The sequence below is a fragment of the Tiliqua scincoides genome, chromosome 3 (genome assembly GCF_035046505.1).
Source record: "Tiliqua scincoides isolate rTilSci1 chromosome 3, rTilSci1.hap2, whole genome shotgun sequence".
NCBI classification, from domain to species: Eukaryota; Metazoa; Chordata; class Lepidosauria; order Squamata; family Scincidae; genus Tiliqua; species Tiliqua scincoides.
Window position 1 is genome coordinate 79,063,162 of NC_089823.1, and position 20,738 is coordinate 79,083,899.

Consider the following 20,738-nt stretch of genomic DNA (forward strand, 5'->3'; position numbering starts at 1 on the left):
CATGACTGCCCCCCAACTGCAGGATGCAGCACATGGCCTACTGGCACAGCTATGCCAGTGCTGGAAAGTTGGTTAGGATTGCGCCCTTAGAATGTCATTATGGGCAGAAGATCTGGTGTGGAGGGCATAGATGCTGTTAAGCCCAAAGGCAAATCTGAAGGTAGCCAGTTCAAGATCACCGGAAGCGTCCGTGTGCCACAAGACCTCAAAGTTGACAAGCTTAACTGAGTTCTCTTGAGTGGGAGACAAGATGACTGCAGTGGCTGCAGCTGTTTGTCAGTGTGGGAGGTAACTCAGCCAGAGTGATGACTAGCCAGAAAAAGATCCATCTGGAATGTTGAGTGCTCTTGAAAGACATAACTTTTTTGTTTATTGTAAAAACACCCTGGGGGGGGGGGGGAAAGACAGCCTGCCCAGTAAACTGCCTTGAATAAAGCCAAAAGAGTACTCCAGTGACCAAGAAAGGTGGTATATAAATACTAGTATTATTATTATGGTTCATTTCACTGTCTTCCCGTCACACATCTTTATGATTGGTATTGAAATTGTACTTGCAAGTGGAGAAACATGTAGAAAATTGCGACATAGTCTAACAAGTCGACAGCTCTCTACGTGAGTGAAGGATAAGTACAATCCAAAAAAGAAAGAATGTATTGATCAGTAAAGAAAATCATTTCAAGCCACAACTTGCTGTTCATTAGGGAATTTGAAAAAATCATAGCACCTCATGACTTGACCTGGTTTACTTTTGGAATTTCTTTAGCATACACAAAATGCGTAGAGAATAAATTACTTGAAGTTCTACCCTTACCTTTTTTGTGTGACTACAAGAGTGGACCTTTTATTGGACACAAACTTGGAATTCCAAAACCCTTATTTGTCACATATTACTAAAACAGGGTGACAGAGGAAAATGACTTCTCATTCCCTGGGAGACCATCTTGTACCACATGAATTGCATCACCTTGTAAGATCTTAGGGAGGCCCTCTTCACTGGGTGGCAGCAGGAAAGAGGGCTTGCTTGGTGGTGCCATTCACAATGTGGCACTCCCCCCCCCCCCCCCGCAAAGAGCAGTTGGCACTTTTTCTCCATGTGCTTTGCTTCCAGTTGAATACCTGCCTATTCCAATGACCTTCATTAATTTGATGCAAGTAATTTCTTCATTTGTCTTTTGTAAGTTGGCTGTTTTCATTTGTCTTTTGATGCTGTTGTTTTAATTGTGGGAGAAGGAAGAGGGCTCATATTTTCTTGCCCTGCTGACCAATACTTTCCAGAAACCCCTTCACCCAAACAATTTTGTTCCCCTCCAAAAGCAGATATAGGCTTAACTGGGAAAAAAGATCTGAGAGGAAGGGGTTATAAGGAGAAAATTCATAGGCAGGGAAGTGTTGAAGTGCCCCTCTTGGTAATTCCACTTCGCAAACTCGCCCACATTACTGTTAATTGGAAAACATTTTTGGGGAAATGTTTTTGCTAAGATAATTGTAGTTTCGTGTCACATGATTTGCCTATTCTGTGCCTGGTCTTTGAGGGACTAATGATCTTTCTATGGGAAATTATTATATGGACATTCAGCTGTAGGTTATGTTCTGTTTTATTAGTTTATGGACTCTCAGGGCTCAATCCTAATTAGGTCTACTCAGAAGTAAGTCCTAGTGTGTTCAATGGGACTTACTCCCAGGAAAGTGAGGTTAGGATTGCAGCTTTAGGGCGCAATCCTAACCCCTTATGTCAGTGCTTTCCAGCACTGGCATAGTGGTGCCAATGGGACATGTGCTGCATCCTGCAGTTGGGTGTCACTCACGGAGGCCTCCTCAAAGAAAGGGAATGTTTGTTCCCTTACCTCAGAGCTACATTGCCCTTATGACAGTGCTCGAAAGCACTGACATAAGGGGTTAGGATTGCGCCCTTAGTGGCATTTTCAGCCAATTTATGGGACTGAAATTCTGCAGTGAATCTTTCCCACAGTTCCAGATCTTGTGGAAGGATATAGGAGTTCTCACTGGCTGATTTGGTAACTGTCCTTTCAGCTGATTGTTTAATGGTCCAGAGCAGGAGTGTCAAACTCATTTCATATAGTGAGCCAAAGTTAGCATTCATGGTGCCTGCTGAGAGCTGGAAGTGACATCATTAAACAGATGATGGCCAGAAATAAGCACTTCGTTCCCGCAGAGAAACTCATTAGCTGCAAATGAGAAGAGAAAATAAGCAAATCTTGTTTATGATTTCAAGATATGAGAGAGCCCAATTATCATGGGGGCTGGATAGATTACTTTTGAGGATAGCATCTGGCCCGTGGGCCTTATGTTTGACACCCCTGGTCTAGAAGATCTAAAAACATTGTTAAAATTGTACAGAGAGGACCTGCACTGATACTAACTCTTCAGTCTGATTTCAGTCTTTCTAAAGACAGTGTGGTTTGTGCCTGTGGAAGAAAATGTATGTGTTGAATGTCTCTGTACTTGTTTTTATGACCATACCCTTATCTTGTGCTAAATTGTGTTAATTTGTAAGGTACTAAATTGAAAGATGTTCTAAACTTCATTCTCACCTGATTGTTGTGTCCTTATACAGGTTGCTTAATTAATTCTCTGAACTTCATGTCCTAAGTCTTTCAGGAGCCATGTACAATCTGATTACCACTTTACTTTTATTATTGTTGAAATATTGCATATTTGTTATAATCTACTCATTCTAGCTTGAAGATGACTTTGTAAACATGAAAGCTGACTATAAATTTTTTTTACAACATTCTCTTTCAATGAATGCCACATGTGCCATTCAAGTTATGACCTTGTCAGATTAACAAAAAACTTATTATTCTATTCATTTCATGAAACCTGTGTTAATCTCATTTTTCACCGACATTGTTTTTGACCGGTTAGCTGTGCAACTGTGTTCAAAAACCAAACACTCTAATTATAGTACTTTGCATTTATAATTAAAATACTGTGGCATTTATTTGGAAGGAGTTGTAAAATGAAATAAACCTTTGACAGGTAATATCTAAAATTTATTCTTGTGCAAGAGGCCACAAATTTTTGCTGGCCCTGTAGCTAAGCCAAATATGTGGTCACCAAGACCCTTCCCCTCCTCTTCAGTGCAGTCCTCCACATATGTACATAGAAGTAAGTGTTCACTGGATCTTATTCTTAGGTAAGCATGCATAAGATTACAACCTTAGTCTCTGACATTTGTCTGCATATCTGAATAATAACTACCTTGTATGTTTGTGTTTATGTCTATCTCATGGATAAGTTGAGGGCAAGTTGTAATTCAAAAATAATAAATATTGAACTTAACAGTTTTTCGGGCTGGGTGCCGTGGTCTAGCTTTTTTTACCTAATGAACCTAAACCAATCCTAAAAGGGGGAGGGGGCTGACTATCATCACACTAAAACTAAGTTAAAAACTGAAAAATAAAAATAACAACTAAAACTCAACCTAAAAAGCTAAAACTAAAAACTGAACCCAAGCTAAAAACTCTAAAAACAAACAAAACAAAAAAACATACTTGAAGCTAAAATAACTAAGTTTAATTTCCATTTGTTCTCTCTTCCATTGTCAAAAAGTAGATTAAGTGCTTCTTGGGGTATAGAAAAAGGTTGAAAATAACTGCTCTAGAATATATTGTTACTCTCTAGAGCAGTCATTTTCAATGTACCGTGGCACATTGGTGTGCCATGAATGGTCTGCAGGTGTGCCACGGGAATTTGGGAGAGGGTTGTTTATTAGTACGGCCAGTAGGAGATGTGAACCTCCCACCAGCAGTGTGGTGTGCCTTGTCTATGGTCAAAAATCTGATAGTGTGCCTTGACCATTTTAGTTCCTTTCCAATGTGCCATGAGGTGAAAAAGGTTGAAAATCACTGCTCTAGAGTATATAACTAGTTAGTTAGGATGATGCTAGAAATTTGTTAATCTTTATTTCCAGTAGATTTTTTAAAGTCAAAGTAGCGGGGGATGGGGTGGATTTAGGTTTAGACCAGGAAAATGTAACGAGGGAAAGGGTTAACCCCACTATCACATCCCCAACCTCATTCCCACCCCTGCCCACCACTGCTTTAAAAGTTAAAAAACAAAAAAGACAATGCCTATGGGAGGTTTTCCCATCTACTTTCACATCTTTTGTATGGAAATAAAGTGGCAGCTTTCCCCAAAATACATGACTTTCCTACAGTGTAAGCCTATTGTGTTGGCATCCTTCAGTCTTAGAAGACTATGGTACTCTGAATGGTGATTCTGGAACAGCGTCTAGTGTGGCTGAAACCCATGTTGTGCCAACACTGTATCGCGAAGTTGGAGTGTCTCATCTACCCAGTGGCTGTTTGGTCACCTCTTATGACAAATGCAGCCAAACTGAGGGCCTATTCTTATCCCCCAGCCCCCAGGGGACGTAAGCCTATTAAAACCAAATGAACCCCAGGAAAGTATTGAATTATTACTTTGAATATTCCACAAATATATAGTGGTCTCCTTTAGGTAACGGTTAATAATAAAAACAACAATTATTATTTACTGAAAATATTTAATACTTGCATGAACCTACATTGAGCCAGACTCAGCTCCACCTGAGTCTTCTGATGGGGATTGGAGCTGTACTCCGGTTCCCTCTAGAGGGCTTTCTGAAGCCTGCAGAAGCAGTGTACCCGCTGCCTCTGCAAGCTTCAGAATAGCCTGCAGAGGCTAAAAAACAGCACTTTAGGAAACCAGAAGTGACTTCTTTTGCCATATGGCAAAAAAAAAAAAAAAAGTCATTTCCCGTTTCCCTTGGGAAGCCAGAAATTGTATTTTTTTACTTTTCCACACCATTCTGAAGCCCACAGAGGCAGTGGGTGTTCACACGCTGCCTCTGCGGGCTTCAGAAAGCCATCCGGAGGGGACTGAAGTGCAGTTCTGGTCCCCTTTGGAGGGAGAAAGGGGCCGAAAATTACGGATTTGATTATCCACAATTTTCAGTATCAGCAGCGGGTCCAATAATGAATCCCCTGCATCCCCAGGAAAATGTGGATAGGATTGCAACTGAACAGCCAGATCCTATCCACACTTTCCTGGGAGTAAGCCCCATAGACTCAAATAGGACTGATTCTGAGTAGACATGCATAGGATTGGGCTGTTAGTTGCTTAATATGTCTTAGATCTGTAATGTTAAAAATCATTCTGCTAAAATGTATTGCTAGGCTATATGTATAATATATAGGATCTCAATATACTCTATGGGAAGTCAGAAGATTATACATGGAAATGTTGATTTTACTAGAAATAATATTGTACAAAAACTATTTTTAGGGAAACTCTATGGGGATGAAGGTTTTGTGGAAGAAAGACACAGGCATCGCTATGAGGCAAGTTAACAGCTAAAATATGTTTCACTACAGTATTTATCAGCCATGCCCAACTTACATTCAAAGCAATACTTTTGTTCATTTCAAGAAGCAGTCATATTAAGGACATGGGATTTATCACCTAAGTTGAAATAAAGCTATATTATGATTTGGAAAATGTTTCTGTTCACAATAAACATAGTTTGATTGATTCAGAAGTCATGGCAGGATATGGTTTGAGAAAACCAGAAGAAAGAGCAAATCTTACTTAAATGAGCAGAGGAGAAGGGAGTATTCTAGTCTGTGAGATGCTCCTGATTGCCAGACTATGGTTTCAACATGATGCCTGAACTGAGCCATTGTTTTCTTGCTGTCACTGAAAGATTTTCTTTACTAGAACTAAGTAATCCTCTGACAGCCCAATCCTATTGAGGACTGGGTTGCCAGGCAGAGTGTGTTGCAACAGCAGAAGGCACTTCTGCTATTGCAAAATGGTTGTTCAGTGCTTGCAGCACTCCATCAACAGCCTTTTTACATGCACTGCTGCAAGTTGCAGCAGTTCTGCAACACCGCCACCATGCCCTTAGGACCAGATGAGGCAGCAGGGGGAGGGCAGAAGGGAGACAAAACTGGGTGGGGAAGTGGTGGGAGGAATGCATCTGGCAGCAGTGGCACACACCTCTTTTAGCAATCTCCCCACCACTTTCTTCTCCTTGGACACGCTCCTGCTCTTTAGCCAAGAAGATCCATTGCAAAGCAGGAGGCAAACATGAGAAGGGAAGGGAAATAAATAACTTTTTCCCCTCTGAAGCATCCCAATCTGCCCTTCTCTCCATACTGCATGCACCTTTTAGGTACATCTGCATAAGTGGGGTGGAAGGATAGGACTGGGCTCTGTTCTTTCATGAAAGAGAGGATCAGGTACCCCAATTCAGCAAGAGAGATAATCCATTGTAGGTCACCGTCTAGATCAGCCATTTTCAACCACTGTGCTGTAGCACCCAAGTGTGCTGCAAGTGGTCCGCAGATGTGCCACAGGAATTTGGGGGAAGATCATTTATTAGTAGGGCCAATGGGGATGTGAGCCCCCACTGGCAGCATGGTGTGCCTTGTCAATTGTTAAAAACCTGATGGTGTGCATTGACAATTTTAGTGCTTTGTCAGTGTGCCACCAGATGAAAAAGGTTGAAAATTGCTGCTCTAGATGCATTGCTAGTGAAGATGAGTGATGATGAATGTATATCACCACCCATATTATGATGCTTACTGAAGCTCTATTAAAGCACTATTTTTATGTTCTCTCATTTGCTTTCCCCTTTTCAAGGTGAACCCTGAATTGACTCATTTCTTTGAAGAAAAAGGATTGAAATTTGTGGGCCATGACACAGAAGGGAAGAGAATGGAGGTCATTGAACTGAATGGTAAGGACTGGTTTTTGCAGTGCCACATATATATATTCAGAAACATTCTCAACCGACAGACATTACACACAAGGCTCATTAAATTGTATTTATTTATTTGATTTATATTCCGCTTTTCTCGCCCCGGGGACAGGGGTTGGGATCTGGCATAACAGCCGGGTCCCAGCTCCGCCCCCGGCTCCCTGCATGCCTACCCCCGGGCCCGCCCTCCCCCTGCCCTCCCCCCGCCTAGTAATGCTCCCTCCCGCCCCCTCCCCACACCCCCCATGCCTACCTTTGCTGCTTGTGCTGGTGTGCTCACGCCAGCACAAGCGGCGGCGCAGGTGCCGCGGCGGAGGCTTCTGCCTCCATCCGCATGTCGGCGCATCTGGATGCGCCGACGTGGCTCCCACCTAAGGAGGCGCAAACGTGCTTAACTGCACATTTGTGATTCCTCTGGAGCACCTATGCTGGCATAAGTGCCGGTTAGGATTGCTCCCATAGTGTAATAGGCTGTGGAGACTGAAAAATTTGAGAACCACTGCTCTAAGGAAATAGTAACTGAAAGAAAAATATAGAATATGCCTAGTTGAAGCTTTCACTTGACAATCAGTGGTTACTAGCGATTAGGCTGTCAAAATTAATAAAGCATTTTACAATTTTATTTATTGAAAATATTTATTCATTTTCAAAGCACAAAGTAGCTAATAAACAACACTCATACAATACTGTTACAGCCATTGACATTCTAAGCATGTTACTCCTAAATAAAAGTACGTTTGCATATTCAGTTTTACAGATTCCAAAACACAATGTTTAGAATTTTTATCTTTTCTGCAGTTAGTGTTTTGTATTAATGTGCCCAACATGGTGAAGTTCATGCATTTCAGGTGCTGAAATGTTTCGGTAATTGAAATTTAGAGCTGTACAATACAAGGGTCTATTAATATAGATACTAAAAATGAAAAAAATCAGACATTTAGAACAATTTCTCTGTAAAAACAAACATGTGCATTCACCTTATTTTGAAAATCCGAAGCATAGTAATTAAATTTGACACCACCATTTGGCATAAAGAACTATATTGTCTCTGACCCCAATCCTGAGCTCAGCGCTCTGGCTTTGCGCCGGAGCACACTGTCGCAAACGTGCCATAAGGCACGTCGGTGAGGCTTACCCGCCGGGCCACTGCCCATGCTAGCCCGGCACTGGGCTAGCGCTGGGCGCGCGCCCGTCCTCCACTGCTCGGCGGTTTCACAAACTGTCAAGCCATAGCACAGTAAGCGAGGGCGGGGAGGAGGCGTTCCAGGGAGGGGGGTGGCAGGCGGAGGCGTGATTGGAAAGTGGAGAAAGGGAGGGCGGAAGGTGTGACGGGGGAGGTAGGGAGGCGGGTCCTCTGTTCCACCGGTTCCAAGGCATTTGTGTGGGGCTTGGAGCCCTACATGAACACCCTTTTGGTCAGCGGTAAAGTGAGTAGCCCCATTGCAGGGCTGCTTCCCTTACCCGGGAGAAGGGGATGAAAGTTCCCTTCTGAGGTGCTGCCCGTGGCAGGCTGAGATGTGCAGGGTGCGGCGGCAGCTGTTCTTAGCACTGCTGCAGCCGCGCGCCCCGGGCAGCTCAGGATTGGGCTGTCTCACTGCTACAGTGCAAAATTCAATTTGACGTTTTGGAAATATTTCAAAACTCATAAGAAATAACTGTCTCAGCAAATTTGTTTTATTCCTACTGGATTACTTCTGATGCACGTACTGAAAGGATTTCATCAGTCCTGCTTGAACATATTTATCTACAGATGATGAAATATGGCAGTGTTTTTAAACGCTGTTCTCTTATGAAAGAAATAAGAGAAGCAATAAACTGTCTAATGATTTCCTAGAAACCATTTTGGGTGATAAGGCAGGACTTTTCATTTCATAGCTGAAAACAAATCAGTGAGTGAGAGAGAGAGCACACAGGAGTACAGCTGTCTTTCAGTGAGTCTGCAAAACACATGAGCAGATGTCCAAAAAGCATGTGGTTAATATTGAATTGACTGATTCTGGAAGAAGAATGTTTAATTCCAAAGATGGAGAGTCTTTAGTGTTAAACAGCTTTCTGCTGTGAGAAATCACTGAGCAGACAGGGATGTGAAATGGGAAGAAACAACTGATTTCAAGAAAAGAAATGAAGCTTCTTCCTTTGCTGTTACTTCAGCCTGAACAGACAGCTCAACTGTGAAGAACACATTGGAAGAGAAGGAGAAAGTGGAACATTACCAAAGTGCATTTCAGTTTACTCTTGGGATTTTCTTGTTTCAAGGGACTTTCTTTTTGTGGGGGTGGAAGAGATTGAACTAAAGGAGTACTGTCTGGCAGATAGCCCAATCCTACCTGTCTCCCCCTGCACCACTGCAACCATACCAGTGGGATGTGCACTGCATCCCGCAAGGGTGTTTCGGGTCCTGGGTGCCTTCTCAAAGTAAGGGAATACTTGTTGCCTTGCCCCGGGGCAAGCTTCTGCTGCCCTGATGGGTCTGCTTGGACCTGTGCCAGTTTTTTTGCTGAGTGGACCAGGTCGGTGAATTGAGGCTGGAAAGGAGGATAGAATATTAGAGCTGCCAATATGGCCCCCTTCCTGGCTTCCTCCACACCCTGGTGTCGGCTTCATTTCTCACTCTCCCTTTCCCATTCGTCCCAGCCACCATCCATCCCCTGCATTGACTTACTGGCACTGGGGTTCCCTTGGTAGCCACTGTCACATGGGTGCAGCCACTGGCTGCTTGCAGCAGTAGCCAGGCTGTGCTCTCTGGTAGGTTCCTTTTTGCAACAGCTGTTAAGCACATTGTGTTGCCGGAACACATGTTCCAGACATGCAGCAGCCCTATAGGATGAGCCGTGAGAGAAGAGACAAGTCCTCACATTCTGTCCCTTCATTATAGAAATTATAGTGATCTAACTTGCAGTGTTGATGTAAAGATTGCAGCATGATAATGTTGTTGGAAGTCTTTGGACTGAAGAACACCATGTAAGAATCTGAAACAAATAAGTAAAAATCATGTGTGGAACACATTGAATATTCTAAAGCAGTGTTTCTCAAACTGTGGGTCGGGACCCACCGGATGGGTCGCAAACCAATTTCAGGTGGGTCCCCATTCATTTCAATTTTTTATTTTTTGATATATCAAACTTGATGCTGCTATGGGATGTGACTGCGTTTGGGGAAATGTTACAGACCTATACCTTAACAAGCTACTATGTATATTCTTTTAACAATGATAGTAAATGGGACTTCCTCCTGGGTGAGTGTGGGTAGAATTGCAACCTAGGATTGTTAAAATTTTTCCTGCTTGATGATGTAACTTCTGGGTCCTGACAGATTGTCATTCTAAAAAGTGGGTCCCAGTGCTAAAAGTGTGAGAACCACTGTTCTAAAGTATTATCTGAGTTTTAATTATTTTTATTTGTGTCAAATCAGAGTTGAACAGCCCAATCCTATCCTGTTGCGCTGCCAATGCAGCAACACCAAAATGGCTACTGCTGCATTCTTTGGGGCCCAGTTGCAAAGGTCCCCTCTGAGTAAGGAAACATTCATTCCCTTACCCGGTATATAAATACTGTTAATTAATTAAATTAAATTAAATTACCCGTGGTTAACCTCCGCAGCATGGAGGAGTCTACTCAGTCTTGTGCTAGCGAAATTGCTGGGTGCAGGTAATCATGGACATTGTATCCAGGATGGGGGCTAGGCTTTGGTAGCCACTGCTGCCGCCAAACCCACCCCTTCTCGGAGACCATCCACCCATCTTTGCCCCCTTTACCACCTCTTTCTGCCCTCCTTCACCGTCCTGCCTCCCCTGCTGGCCTACCTACCTTAGCAGACCTATGACAGTATGCTGGTACATGAGACGCTTCTTTGGCCTTTCTGCCGGTGTTCCTGCTTTGTACACTGCCAGAGTGGATTTTATGTCTGTTGTAAAGCAGTCTATGCTGGTGGAACATATCCAGCATACAACCTCAGTAGGATTGGGTTGTAAGTTAATGAAAAATAGTTCGTAATATTTTTGTAGGTTGTTTTGTGTCAAATGTTTGCTCCATTAAAGGGGTGTTGTGTTTTTTTAAAGTAATGTTACTTTGTTAGGATAAAGTGATTGACTTCCATAGTTTTCTTTGTTATCTATCTTTAGATCACCCATATTTCATTGGTGTCCAGTTTCATCCAGAATTTTCCTCAAGACCTATGAAACCCTCACCTGCCTACCTTGGTCTCTTGCTTGCCGCAACAGGATCACTTAGTGCATACTTGCAACGTGGATGTAAATTATCTCCTAGGTAACTGTCTCCTTTGTTCTGGACTGAACCAAGCTTCATAATAGACTTTATCATTGATGTGGAGTTGCAGGAAGGAGAAGTTACTTCTAAAATATTTATTATTACTGCATACATTAGAAAAATACTGACTCTTGATTCATTAAAGGTCATTTGATGTCTCCATCCTTTTCATGTGAGACAAAGAACATCATCTCCTAGTTCCATACAACTAATTACATCATGATTTGCTGGAGTAAATAAAAACGTTAATCTCTTAAGAGCTTCTGGGTCCCCCTTTTTTCACTGACATTTTGACACATGCCCATAAACTCATTATCATTTACTCTGAATGTTTTTAGTAATCAAAGCTCCATGAGCACTTTGTTCAAATAAAGATGATCCCTATTATGCAAGTCCTTTTAGCGCTCCCATTCTTTAGGAAACTAATAGAATCCTAGCCCTGATTTCTTCACAGTGTGAGTTAAGACCACACTAGATGTGTGCATAAATACGTGCGCAAGGTGTGCTTCCATCTGAACATACCTTTTTCCTTTTTAAAGAAATCACATAGGGCAAGAAGAGCATAGAAAAGGGAAAGTTCATCCTTTCCCTATGTGTCATTTTCCTTCAGAATATTCCCCCCCCCCCAGCTACAGTTGTTTCAGAAATAGTGATTTCCTCAAATTTGGCCCATGTAGAAAATATTCACACTTTGTACTTGTCCTTTCCCTCAGATGGTTCTAGAGAGCTAGAAATTCCCACTTTCAGGACTTCTGACTCTCATGGCCTGCTAGCTATCTTCTTTTCAATGGTGGCTCATTTTTTGTTGAATGCTTTTTTCAAGAACCAGAAGAGTAATCAGAAGAATACTAGAGGCAACATCCTCTTGTTCTCTAGTCTGCCGTTTCTAAAATTGTCTTCTGTCACCAGCTGGGGAACTGAAGAATGGAATCCCACTCCAGGTGGCCATTGCTCAGTCCTGATGGGTAGGCAGGCAGCCCATTATCTCATTACAATAGCCACCTCAGTTTAGATTGGCTTCATGAAATTGTGTCAGGAGGGTGCAACGTATGCATTTTAGGGATAGAATATTTTCATTCATTGATCTATTAAACAAGTGTTTTTTGATGCTGATTCTTTATTTCTTAATTTTCAATATTTGTACCCTGTTTTTCAGTTTTAAAAAAATTGAAAATAGCTTGCCAAAAAAATATAGTCTGTTGTGGGTGCCTAGAATGAAACCTGTGGAGCTGCCTTATATTGAGTCCATTTGTTCATTTCCCAGAATTTTTTATAATGGCTGGAATCAGCTTGCCAAGGTTTCAAGCAAAGGTTCCTTTCCCAGTATCTGCTCTGAATCCTTCTTACTGGAAATGCTGGGGATTGAACCTGGGTCATTTTGCAGCCAAAGAACATGTTCTGTCACTGAGCTTGGGTAGAAATTAAGATCTCTCTTGCAAGATGTTAATAGACAATGAAAGTAAATATATAAGGGGAATTAATCCAAAAGCATTTTTGAAACAGAACTTCAACATAATACGATTATATTCATAGCCAGCACATTTCAAGGAGATTGCTGAGAGTCACACTTTGCAACTTAACGCCAGAGAGTCTAAATGATGACGAACGACACATGTCATTTAGGCAAGAGACCAAATGACAACACTGGAAAGAGACTAAATGAATAATTTAGGCTTGGAAGTGGCTCATATTAAGCACTCTACAGCAGTGTTTCTCAACATTTGTCGTCCCCCCGTACCATTTCACATGGTCTACCTATTCGAAGTGCCACTGGAAGTAACTAGTGACAAAAAAGTAATCATTGCCAGCTACTGCTGGATTTGGAGGCCAGATTCTATGTCATAAACACCAGGAAGAGGCTCAGGGTGGATGGGAGGGCTATTTTGATCATGGAAAAGCATGCTTTGGAGCTCTGTCCACCGAGCTGAGCCTCCTACTGCTGTTTGTTCTGTCAGGTCCCTAGTCTCACTGCGAGGTTCAGGGGTCTTGCAGGTACCACCAGACACCACCTCAGGTACCACTGGTGGTACCCGTATCAGTGGTTGAGAAACACTACAGTGTGGGAAGAAATGCAAGAGGACTCAGGGCGCAATCCTAATCCCTTATGTCAGTGCTTTCCAGCACTGGCATAGTGGTGCCAATGGGACGTGTACTGCATCCTGCAGTTGGGTGTCACTCATGGAGGCCTCCTCCAAGTAAGGGAATGTTTGTTCCCTTACCTCAGAGCTGCATTGCCGTTATGACGGTGCTAGAAAGCATCGACATAAGGGGTTAGGATTGCGCCCTCAGTTGCAGAAAGAACAGACATTACCAATATTCCTGATTTTCAGCATTCATTGGCAACTATAGTAATAATGCTAATATTAATATATTCTAATTGTTCATGTAATGTGCAAATATTTCATTTCATGTTTTATTCCATGCTTCCTTGGGAACATTCAGAAATAAGTAAGTATAATTGATAGTAAGTATAATATTGATACAAGAAGTTTGTTTTTGACCCTTTGGCTTTTACTGAAATATTAATTACAGGCATGTCCCCTTATCCATGAGGGTTTCATTCCAGAATCCCCCGCGGATACCGGACGCCATGGATATGGGTGAACACCCGTCCCCATGGTCCAGGGGGCTGCCGGGGAGGAGGGAAGTCTTAGCTCAGCAGAGGCCAGAGCTTTAGAGCTCAGAATATGTGACTTCCAGTTTCATGTAGGAAATGGAAAATGATGTTTTTTAATGCCTTATAAGGCATTTAAAATGTGACTTCCGGTATCTCCATGAGAAGGCATTAAAATCCGGTATCTCCATGAGAAGGTATTAAAAATGTCACTTCTCCATGAAACCAGAAGTCACATGTTCTGAGCCCTAAAGCTCGATCTGAGTCTGGGGACGGACGTCTCTGGCCTCTGTTGAGCTCAGGACTCCCCTCCGGAGGTGTAGGGAGCGGAACTCCCCTTGTCTCCGGAGGGTCCACACAGGGGCCCACTCAATCTGTGTATAACTGAATCAGCAGATACAGAACCCGCAGATATGGGGCCCCCTCTACTAATAAAATGTTCATAATTATAACAAAGGAAATCCCTCTTTCCCTCCCATGGGGCTTATTAAATGAGGCTGGTTTTATCCATCCAAATGGGGTGTGTACTCTTTGTTTCAAACCCCCCCCTTTTCCACCATATTCTTATACAGGTGTACGCCACTTAACAATGGGGATACATTCTCCACCCACTTACAATGGGGATACGTTCTCCGATTCCCTGTTGTTATGTGATTAGGTCATTAAGTGAACATTCAGCCCAATATAGTGTGTTTGTTGTGCAAAAAGACACTCCCTCCCAGATACTCACTGGCTGAGCAGGCTACTGGAGACTGATTGCCTCTTCTTTGCATTAAAAGCCTCTTTGTTATGTGAACAGACACTCTGCTGCAGGCTATGGGAGACCTCATTGCCTCAATAAGAGCCTCTTTGTTGTACTTCGACCACTGTTGTATGTGTGGTCCGTTGTTAAGCGGAAGATCAAGCAGTGGATACCTGTACATCTGTGGAAACTGGATGGAATAATAGGACGGTCTCTTGTACTTCCTCATGATCACTTAAGACCAAACTAGATGCGCTGCAGGACATCTGTGAACAGGATGACATTGATGTCTCTTTCATTCTTTTAGATTAAAGGAGGCATGATGAAGGGTTAGAACCAGTGAGAACAGAAGGGGTGTTATTCCTCCAGCACAATTTTTCCTACTTAAACCAGCTCTCTTGGAACCAGCTATTTGTCCCATGGGGAAGAGATACAGGCATCCACATTTCTCCCCACCCTCCACTGAGAATTCTGTAAGCTTTTAAGGGTTCTGACCACTTTGAAGATCAGCAAAAAGGAATTTTCTTCAGTCTAATTATCTGCTTCCCCAACTCTTTCAGCTAAAAGGGAGCAGAGCATCACTAGTTTAAAATGTTGTGGAAGACCCTACGCACTCACAACATTTCCAGACCCAGACCCTCTGCAGACACCAGTTTATGCAGATATTGGAAGCTGTGGAAAGGGCCTCATTGTACCTCTCAGATGCGAATGGAAGAGTCTTCTGGTTGTGTCCAGAAGGCCTTCTGAGGCGCAGGGAGGCCATTCACAGCTTCCCCACGCCTCAGACTCCCAGATCGTAGAAGTACAATGAGGCCTTCCCCATGTGGATTTAGAATAAGGAGGGCCCTTTGTACTCCTTCTCTGCACTCTGTGGCTTAGGTTCAGATCTAGAAAAGTCATTTCTTGTACACCTAACCCTGAACTTTAGTGGTCAGTGCTATAGAGCTATAGTGTAACTCATGAGGCTCAGGACCCCTCATCTAGCCCCAGAATCTGTGCTGTCTCACTTTGTTGCAAAACCAGTAGTTTTTTATCTCCTAATGCCATGATTTCTCATGGGCCACTAACTTATTTAAATATGATCAGTAATTTGTGCTCCTTTGTTGTTGGTTAGCTATTAAAATGGGAAATTTCTTTGCTGCACAAGTTGTGCTCTAGTTTGAATACGTACCTGAATCATTCATGAGCAATCAGAGACAATAAAGCCCAGCCTAACAGCTCAATCCTACAGAAACTCCTGCACAGCAATGCAGCAGCATTGGCACAGCCTCCACTGCATCCCACAGGAGTGCTTTGGTTGCTGGAGGTCTCCTTAGGGTAAGGGAACATTTGTCCCCTTGCCCCAGCATAAACTGCAGCAGCCACTATGGGTCATCTAGAAGCTGCGCCAGTGATATCACTGGCACAAGTCTGTGTTGACCCATGCAAATGGATAGGTCTAGGAAGGGGAATTAGATCGGCAGGCACTGTCACAGAATCTGCTCGCTCCTAGGCCTTGTCTGCACTAACCCCACTCCATTTCCTCCCTGTTCCGCCCCCCTGTCCGATTCCACCTCCTGTACCAGACTTACCTGCTCTGGCAGGCCACCCGATGCCCACTGGTGCATGTGGGACAGCCTGAGTTTGAGAAATGCTGGCCTAGGCAATTGAAGCATTTATCACATGATGGCACCACAAAGAGAATGTTCTTCTCCTTGAGGCAGCTAAATTCCTATCAAGAGGATGAAAGTTCTCACATTATGAGATGACCACTCGGTTAATTATCCTTGGGACACTATTAAACCAAAGTTAAATGCTTTTAAGTTTCATTTATTTTTATGAGAAAGGTATATTGCTATGCTAAGAGGTGATTCATGCTTATTTGTTCCACTGAAGCCAGTGCAGTTTGAAAGTGTTTCATACTTGCTGGAATTAGTACTTAATTGCTTGGGAATGTGAAGTGAAGAAATGGGTTCTTATTTAATGCATATTCCATTTGTTACTTGCTCTGCAGCGACAGCTACAGTGACCTCAGTGATGACAGTTTTTCAGAAAAAGAACTTCCTGAATCTGAAACAAGATGAAAATTCTTCAGAAGGTTCAGAAAATGAATGAGACAGGTAAACTGGATCTTTTTAAACAATGTGAATGTTCCATCCTGTCAGAAGATGACATGATGACATGCTGAAGGGGTTCTCAACGGAGGTATGCCCAACTCCTGCAGATCCATCACATGTGATATTTCTGTAAAAACAAAGCAAAATTCAACAGTAGATGGAGTCAGTTGGTAAGGAAGTACAAGCCTGCCTAAAGCTTCCTTGCTTCTCTTCCCCAGATTTCATCTGTCAACTCAGACTTGTCCACATGGTGGCTCTTCCGTGTGTGATATTTCCCAAGCAGTGTGGTGCAGAGAACAAGTTAACTTCTCTAAGCCCTATCAATCTTGTATTTTATCTATGGAACATATAGTCAGTAGACCCGTCTGATGTGTCACACCTGAGTAACTTCTGTATTCTAGGAAACAAGAATGGTAGAAAAGAGTGACTCCTATTGTGTGGGTCACCAATGTTAACTTCACTTCCCTTTTTTGTCTCTTGGATCTAATGCTACAAATTGATACCTAACTCCTTGATGGTATGGTACAGAAACGTTCTCGGTTTTGTACTCCGAGATGTTGAGCACATTGTTTTGCGAACACTAAAAAAGTGGCTATGCTTTTCTGTAACTTTTTTTAAAATTGGGTGTGCATAATCAACTAAGGTTGACTGCTCTCTAATTCCACATTTTCTTCTTAAGAGGCATCTTCAGAAGATGTGCTTGTGTATAGATTAGCCCTGTTTCATTCAATCAAAGATCAGCATAAATGATCTTTAGAAATGCTCTCTGCTTTTAATTTCCCACTTTCAGGGTGCAATCCTATCCTGCGCTGGAACAGGCAAGCCAAAAGGCTTGCACTGTATTCAGTGCAGGATAGTGGCCATGAGCGGCTTAGCCAGAGGCAAGGGGTGAGGTGGCACAAGTCCGAAGAGAGCAGAGTAGCTTGAAGCCGCTCCGTTCTCCCCGGGAACAGAGATTGGGATCTGGTATAACTGCCAGATCCCAGCCCCACCGCCTGCTCCCCGTCCACCCGCCCCTGGGGCCGCTCACCACCCTCCCTCCCCCCACCCAGGAATACTTCCCTCCCGCCTCCTCCCCACCTACCTTTTCGTCTTGCATTGGCCCAGCCGGGCTGATGCAAGACTCCGCAGGGAAGCCGGCACGGAGGTTGGATTCAGGGACTTGCGCAAGAAACTAGCACTGGCCGAAGTCATTTCTAGGATTGCACCCTCAGTTATTTAGCTCTTTAAATGTACTTTTTAACATTTACACAGTTTTTGATGTAATTTGCAATGAAACAAAACAAAATTGAATTAATATTCAAAAAGCTTTTTGCTCTATTTACACAGCTTTGTTCTTGGTGCTGAATTTCAGTGGGCAGCCAGGTTGAAGTTGCAACATGATAGCAGCATAAATGGCTGCCTTTTGGCTGATTTTTCTTGCAAGAAACAGAATGAAACAAATTACCGCAAATGTGGAAGTTGGCCAGTAAGGGCCCAATCCTATCCAATTTTCCAGGGCTGGTGTAGCTGTGCCAATGGGGTGTGAACTGCATCCTTTGGTGGGGAGGCAGTCTCAGAGGTCTCTTCAAGGTATGGAAACATTTGTTTCCTTACCTTGGGGCTGCATTGCGGCTGCACCGGTGCCGGAAAGCTGGATAGGATTGGACCCTCAATCTCTTGTCCAAAGACAGTAAGACAGCATTAATGTTGCATGCAGTGTTGATGGTGATTCAGATGGTGGGACAAGCAGAAAACAGTTATTACTGTAACAAAGTTTCTCTTCTGTTTGCTTCAAGGACAAAAGATTCAGCTGTCTAATTATAGATCAACTCTAGAAATATTAATTACATAAGTAGAGAAGGTGATTGCCTGTTAGTAATTCTCTTTTCACCTTTTTATTCACAAGATTTAAACAATCAAGTGGAAGAAGAGGCATAACTGAAAAGGTCATTCCAAAGAAAAAAATCTATTATATTTTAAATCCATCAGAAGAGACCAACATCAAACACAGCTGCTTTCCTTACATCTTGTGAAGATCCCCCTGTGTTCCAGACAATACCATTTCTTCCCCAAAGAAAAATCAATTCCATTTAAGCATTATAACTGTTTTAAAATTGCATAAATGGCAGTCCCATCCTGACTGATGTTTCTAGGGGAATCTTTGTTAGTTTTATGCAGCTTTTAGTGGATGGGAATTGTGCGTATGTTTTGAATATACTTCTGGATCACTTAAAAGTGTCATTAACCTTAATTAAAAGTGCATTTCTTATCAAACACAATGTAACTATCAGATACACTTATATATGATTATTGGGTGGCTCCTGGCCTGGTGACACAAACAGAAAGGCTCTGGTCTTCCTGGCAGGACACTACTGAGCATACTGCCAGAGTGCTTTTTACAACTGCTTTATGGCAGCTGGCTCCGTTCGGATTGGGCTGTAAGACTTTATATCAGAGAGGCCTCCAGAAAGTATCATGTGGTCTGAATGCTGTACTTCAAAACAGCAGTTCCCGAACTCACCATACCCACAACACACTTCACACTTATAGGGGCTTCATGCAGCCTCTTTTACCCACTGGGTAAAAGCTCACTGGGTCAAGGTAACACAAAATCTAGAATGATATTGCATGATTCTTGTGAGATCTCACACAATTATCGCATGAGTTGTGCACAATCATGCAAAATCTTGCACAGTTGTGGCCCGCTGATGCTGTGGGCCACAGTGCACAGTTGGGGAACCACAGCTTTAAAGAAATTACCTTCTCCTTAAATAAGTGTCTCATTTAATAATACAATGGGCCCTCTGAGCAGTGGGCTTGGCACCTGCAGATTTGAGCATTTGCAGATGCGGAGCCCATGCCTCAGAGGACCTCACAGATATGACCAGAAACCACATCCAGTTCATGTCCGCAATTTCTGGTCACGTCCAGTAGATGTTCTGAGGTCAGGGAACTGCCTGGGCTTCTCTGGCCTCAACACCTCCTGGATCTGACCAGAAGTCACAGTCATGAACCAAAGTGGCTTCTGGTCATGTCCAGGAGGCCTTCTGAAAAGACTGGGAGGCCAATGTGACCTCTGGAGGGCCTGGTGCAGGCCCCAGGTGAGTCTTTGCAGCCCCACAACCCTGACCCCTGCAGATTTTGGTATCTGGGTGTGTGTGTGTGTGTGTGTGTGTGTGTGTGGAACCAATCCCTCACAGATACTGAGGCCCATTTTAGGATGATTTTTCTATTAGAAAGCCTCTGGTTTTCTAATGCTCAAATCAATAGGGCAGAAGGAGAAATATTCAACTTGATTAAAATTAGTCTCTCCTACATTTTTATTTTTGAGAAACTTGTATAAGTTAATAAAGTTGATACTGCTGAATGACTCACAGTGTCAAACATGGATGGTTGTTTGAAGGAGGTTAGGTTCTTTGTAAAGACTTCCTGTAAATTTAAAAATGTATTAAAACATAAAATGTTGATGTCTGACTTGCTGTGTAGTACGTTATGTTTATACTGGCATAGCGAATTGGATGAAAAATATTGCAAGACAAACTTTAAAAAGGAGAAATAGCTCACATTTCGGATCATACTTTTCTCCCTCTGCTAACTTGCAAATAACATTTTCTGAGAATTGAACAGTAGGAAGTGCCAGCAAGACTTAGGGCACCTACCAATCTGACTGAACAATCCTGTGCTATCATAACAGACAGTTTTATAAAGCCTTTATAAAGTTGATATCACTGCAGTTAAACGGACTTCTATACCAGTAGGGCCAAGAAGGGTGAAGTATTCATTGCAGACTTCAGTGATTGTAAAATCAAAGAAATCTTGTGTACCCATCATGAAGTTTCTGCTCTTTCTATCAGAAACAACTCACTCTCATCGCCTGCCACTCAGCACCAGTGAGGTCACCAACCTTTGACACTAATAGGATCTAGAGGGCATTTGCCATATGGCTACATGAACCACACACCCTTCTTCTTCGTGAGGCCTTACAGCAATGTTTCTCAAACTGGGTTGGGACCCGCTAGGTGGGTCGCGAGCCAATTTCAGGTGGGTCCCCATTCATTTCAATATTAGACTTGAAGCTACCCTGGTATGTGACTGCATTTGGGGAAATGTTACTGACCTGTACTTTTAACAAGCTACCATGTATATTCTTTTAACAATGATAGTAAATGGGACTTACTCCTTAGTGAGTGTGGGTAGGATTGCAGCCTAGGATTGTTAAAAATGTTCCTGCTTGATGATGCCACTTCCGGTGATGACATCATTTCTGGGGGTC

General features: G+C 42.9%; 1 protein-coding gene across 2 annotated transcripts in view; it reads left to right on the top strand.

Moving 5' to 3' along the window:
- CTPS2 (CTP synthase 2) overlaps nt 1-19,957 on the top strand; it is a 93,083-nt gene extending 73,126 nt beyond the window's left edge. For both annotated transcript variants that reach the window (XM_066618759.1, XM_066618760.1), the window contains exons 15-19: nt 5,290-5,345; nt 6,649-6,745; nt 10,887-11,031; nt 16,381-16,486; nt 18,372-19,957. In XM_066618759.1, coding sequence (XP_066474856.1) covers nt 5,290-5,345; nt 6,649-6,745; nt 10,887-11,031; nt 16,381-16,450 — 368 coding nt within the window. In that variant the 3' untranslated portion in view covers nt 16,451-16,486; nt 18,372-19,957. The remainder of the gene's footprint in view (nt 1-5,289; nt 5,346-6,648; nt 6,746-10,886; nt 11,032-16,380; nt 16,487-18,371) is intronic.
- Nucleotides 19,958-20,738: the final 781 nt, after the last annotated feature.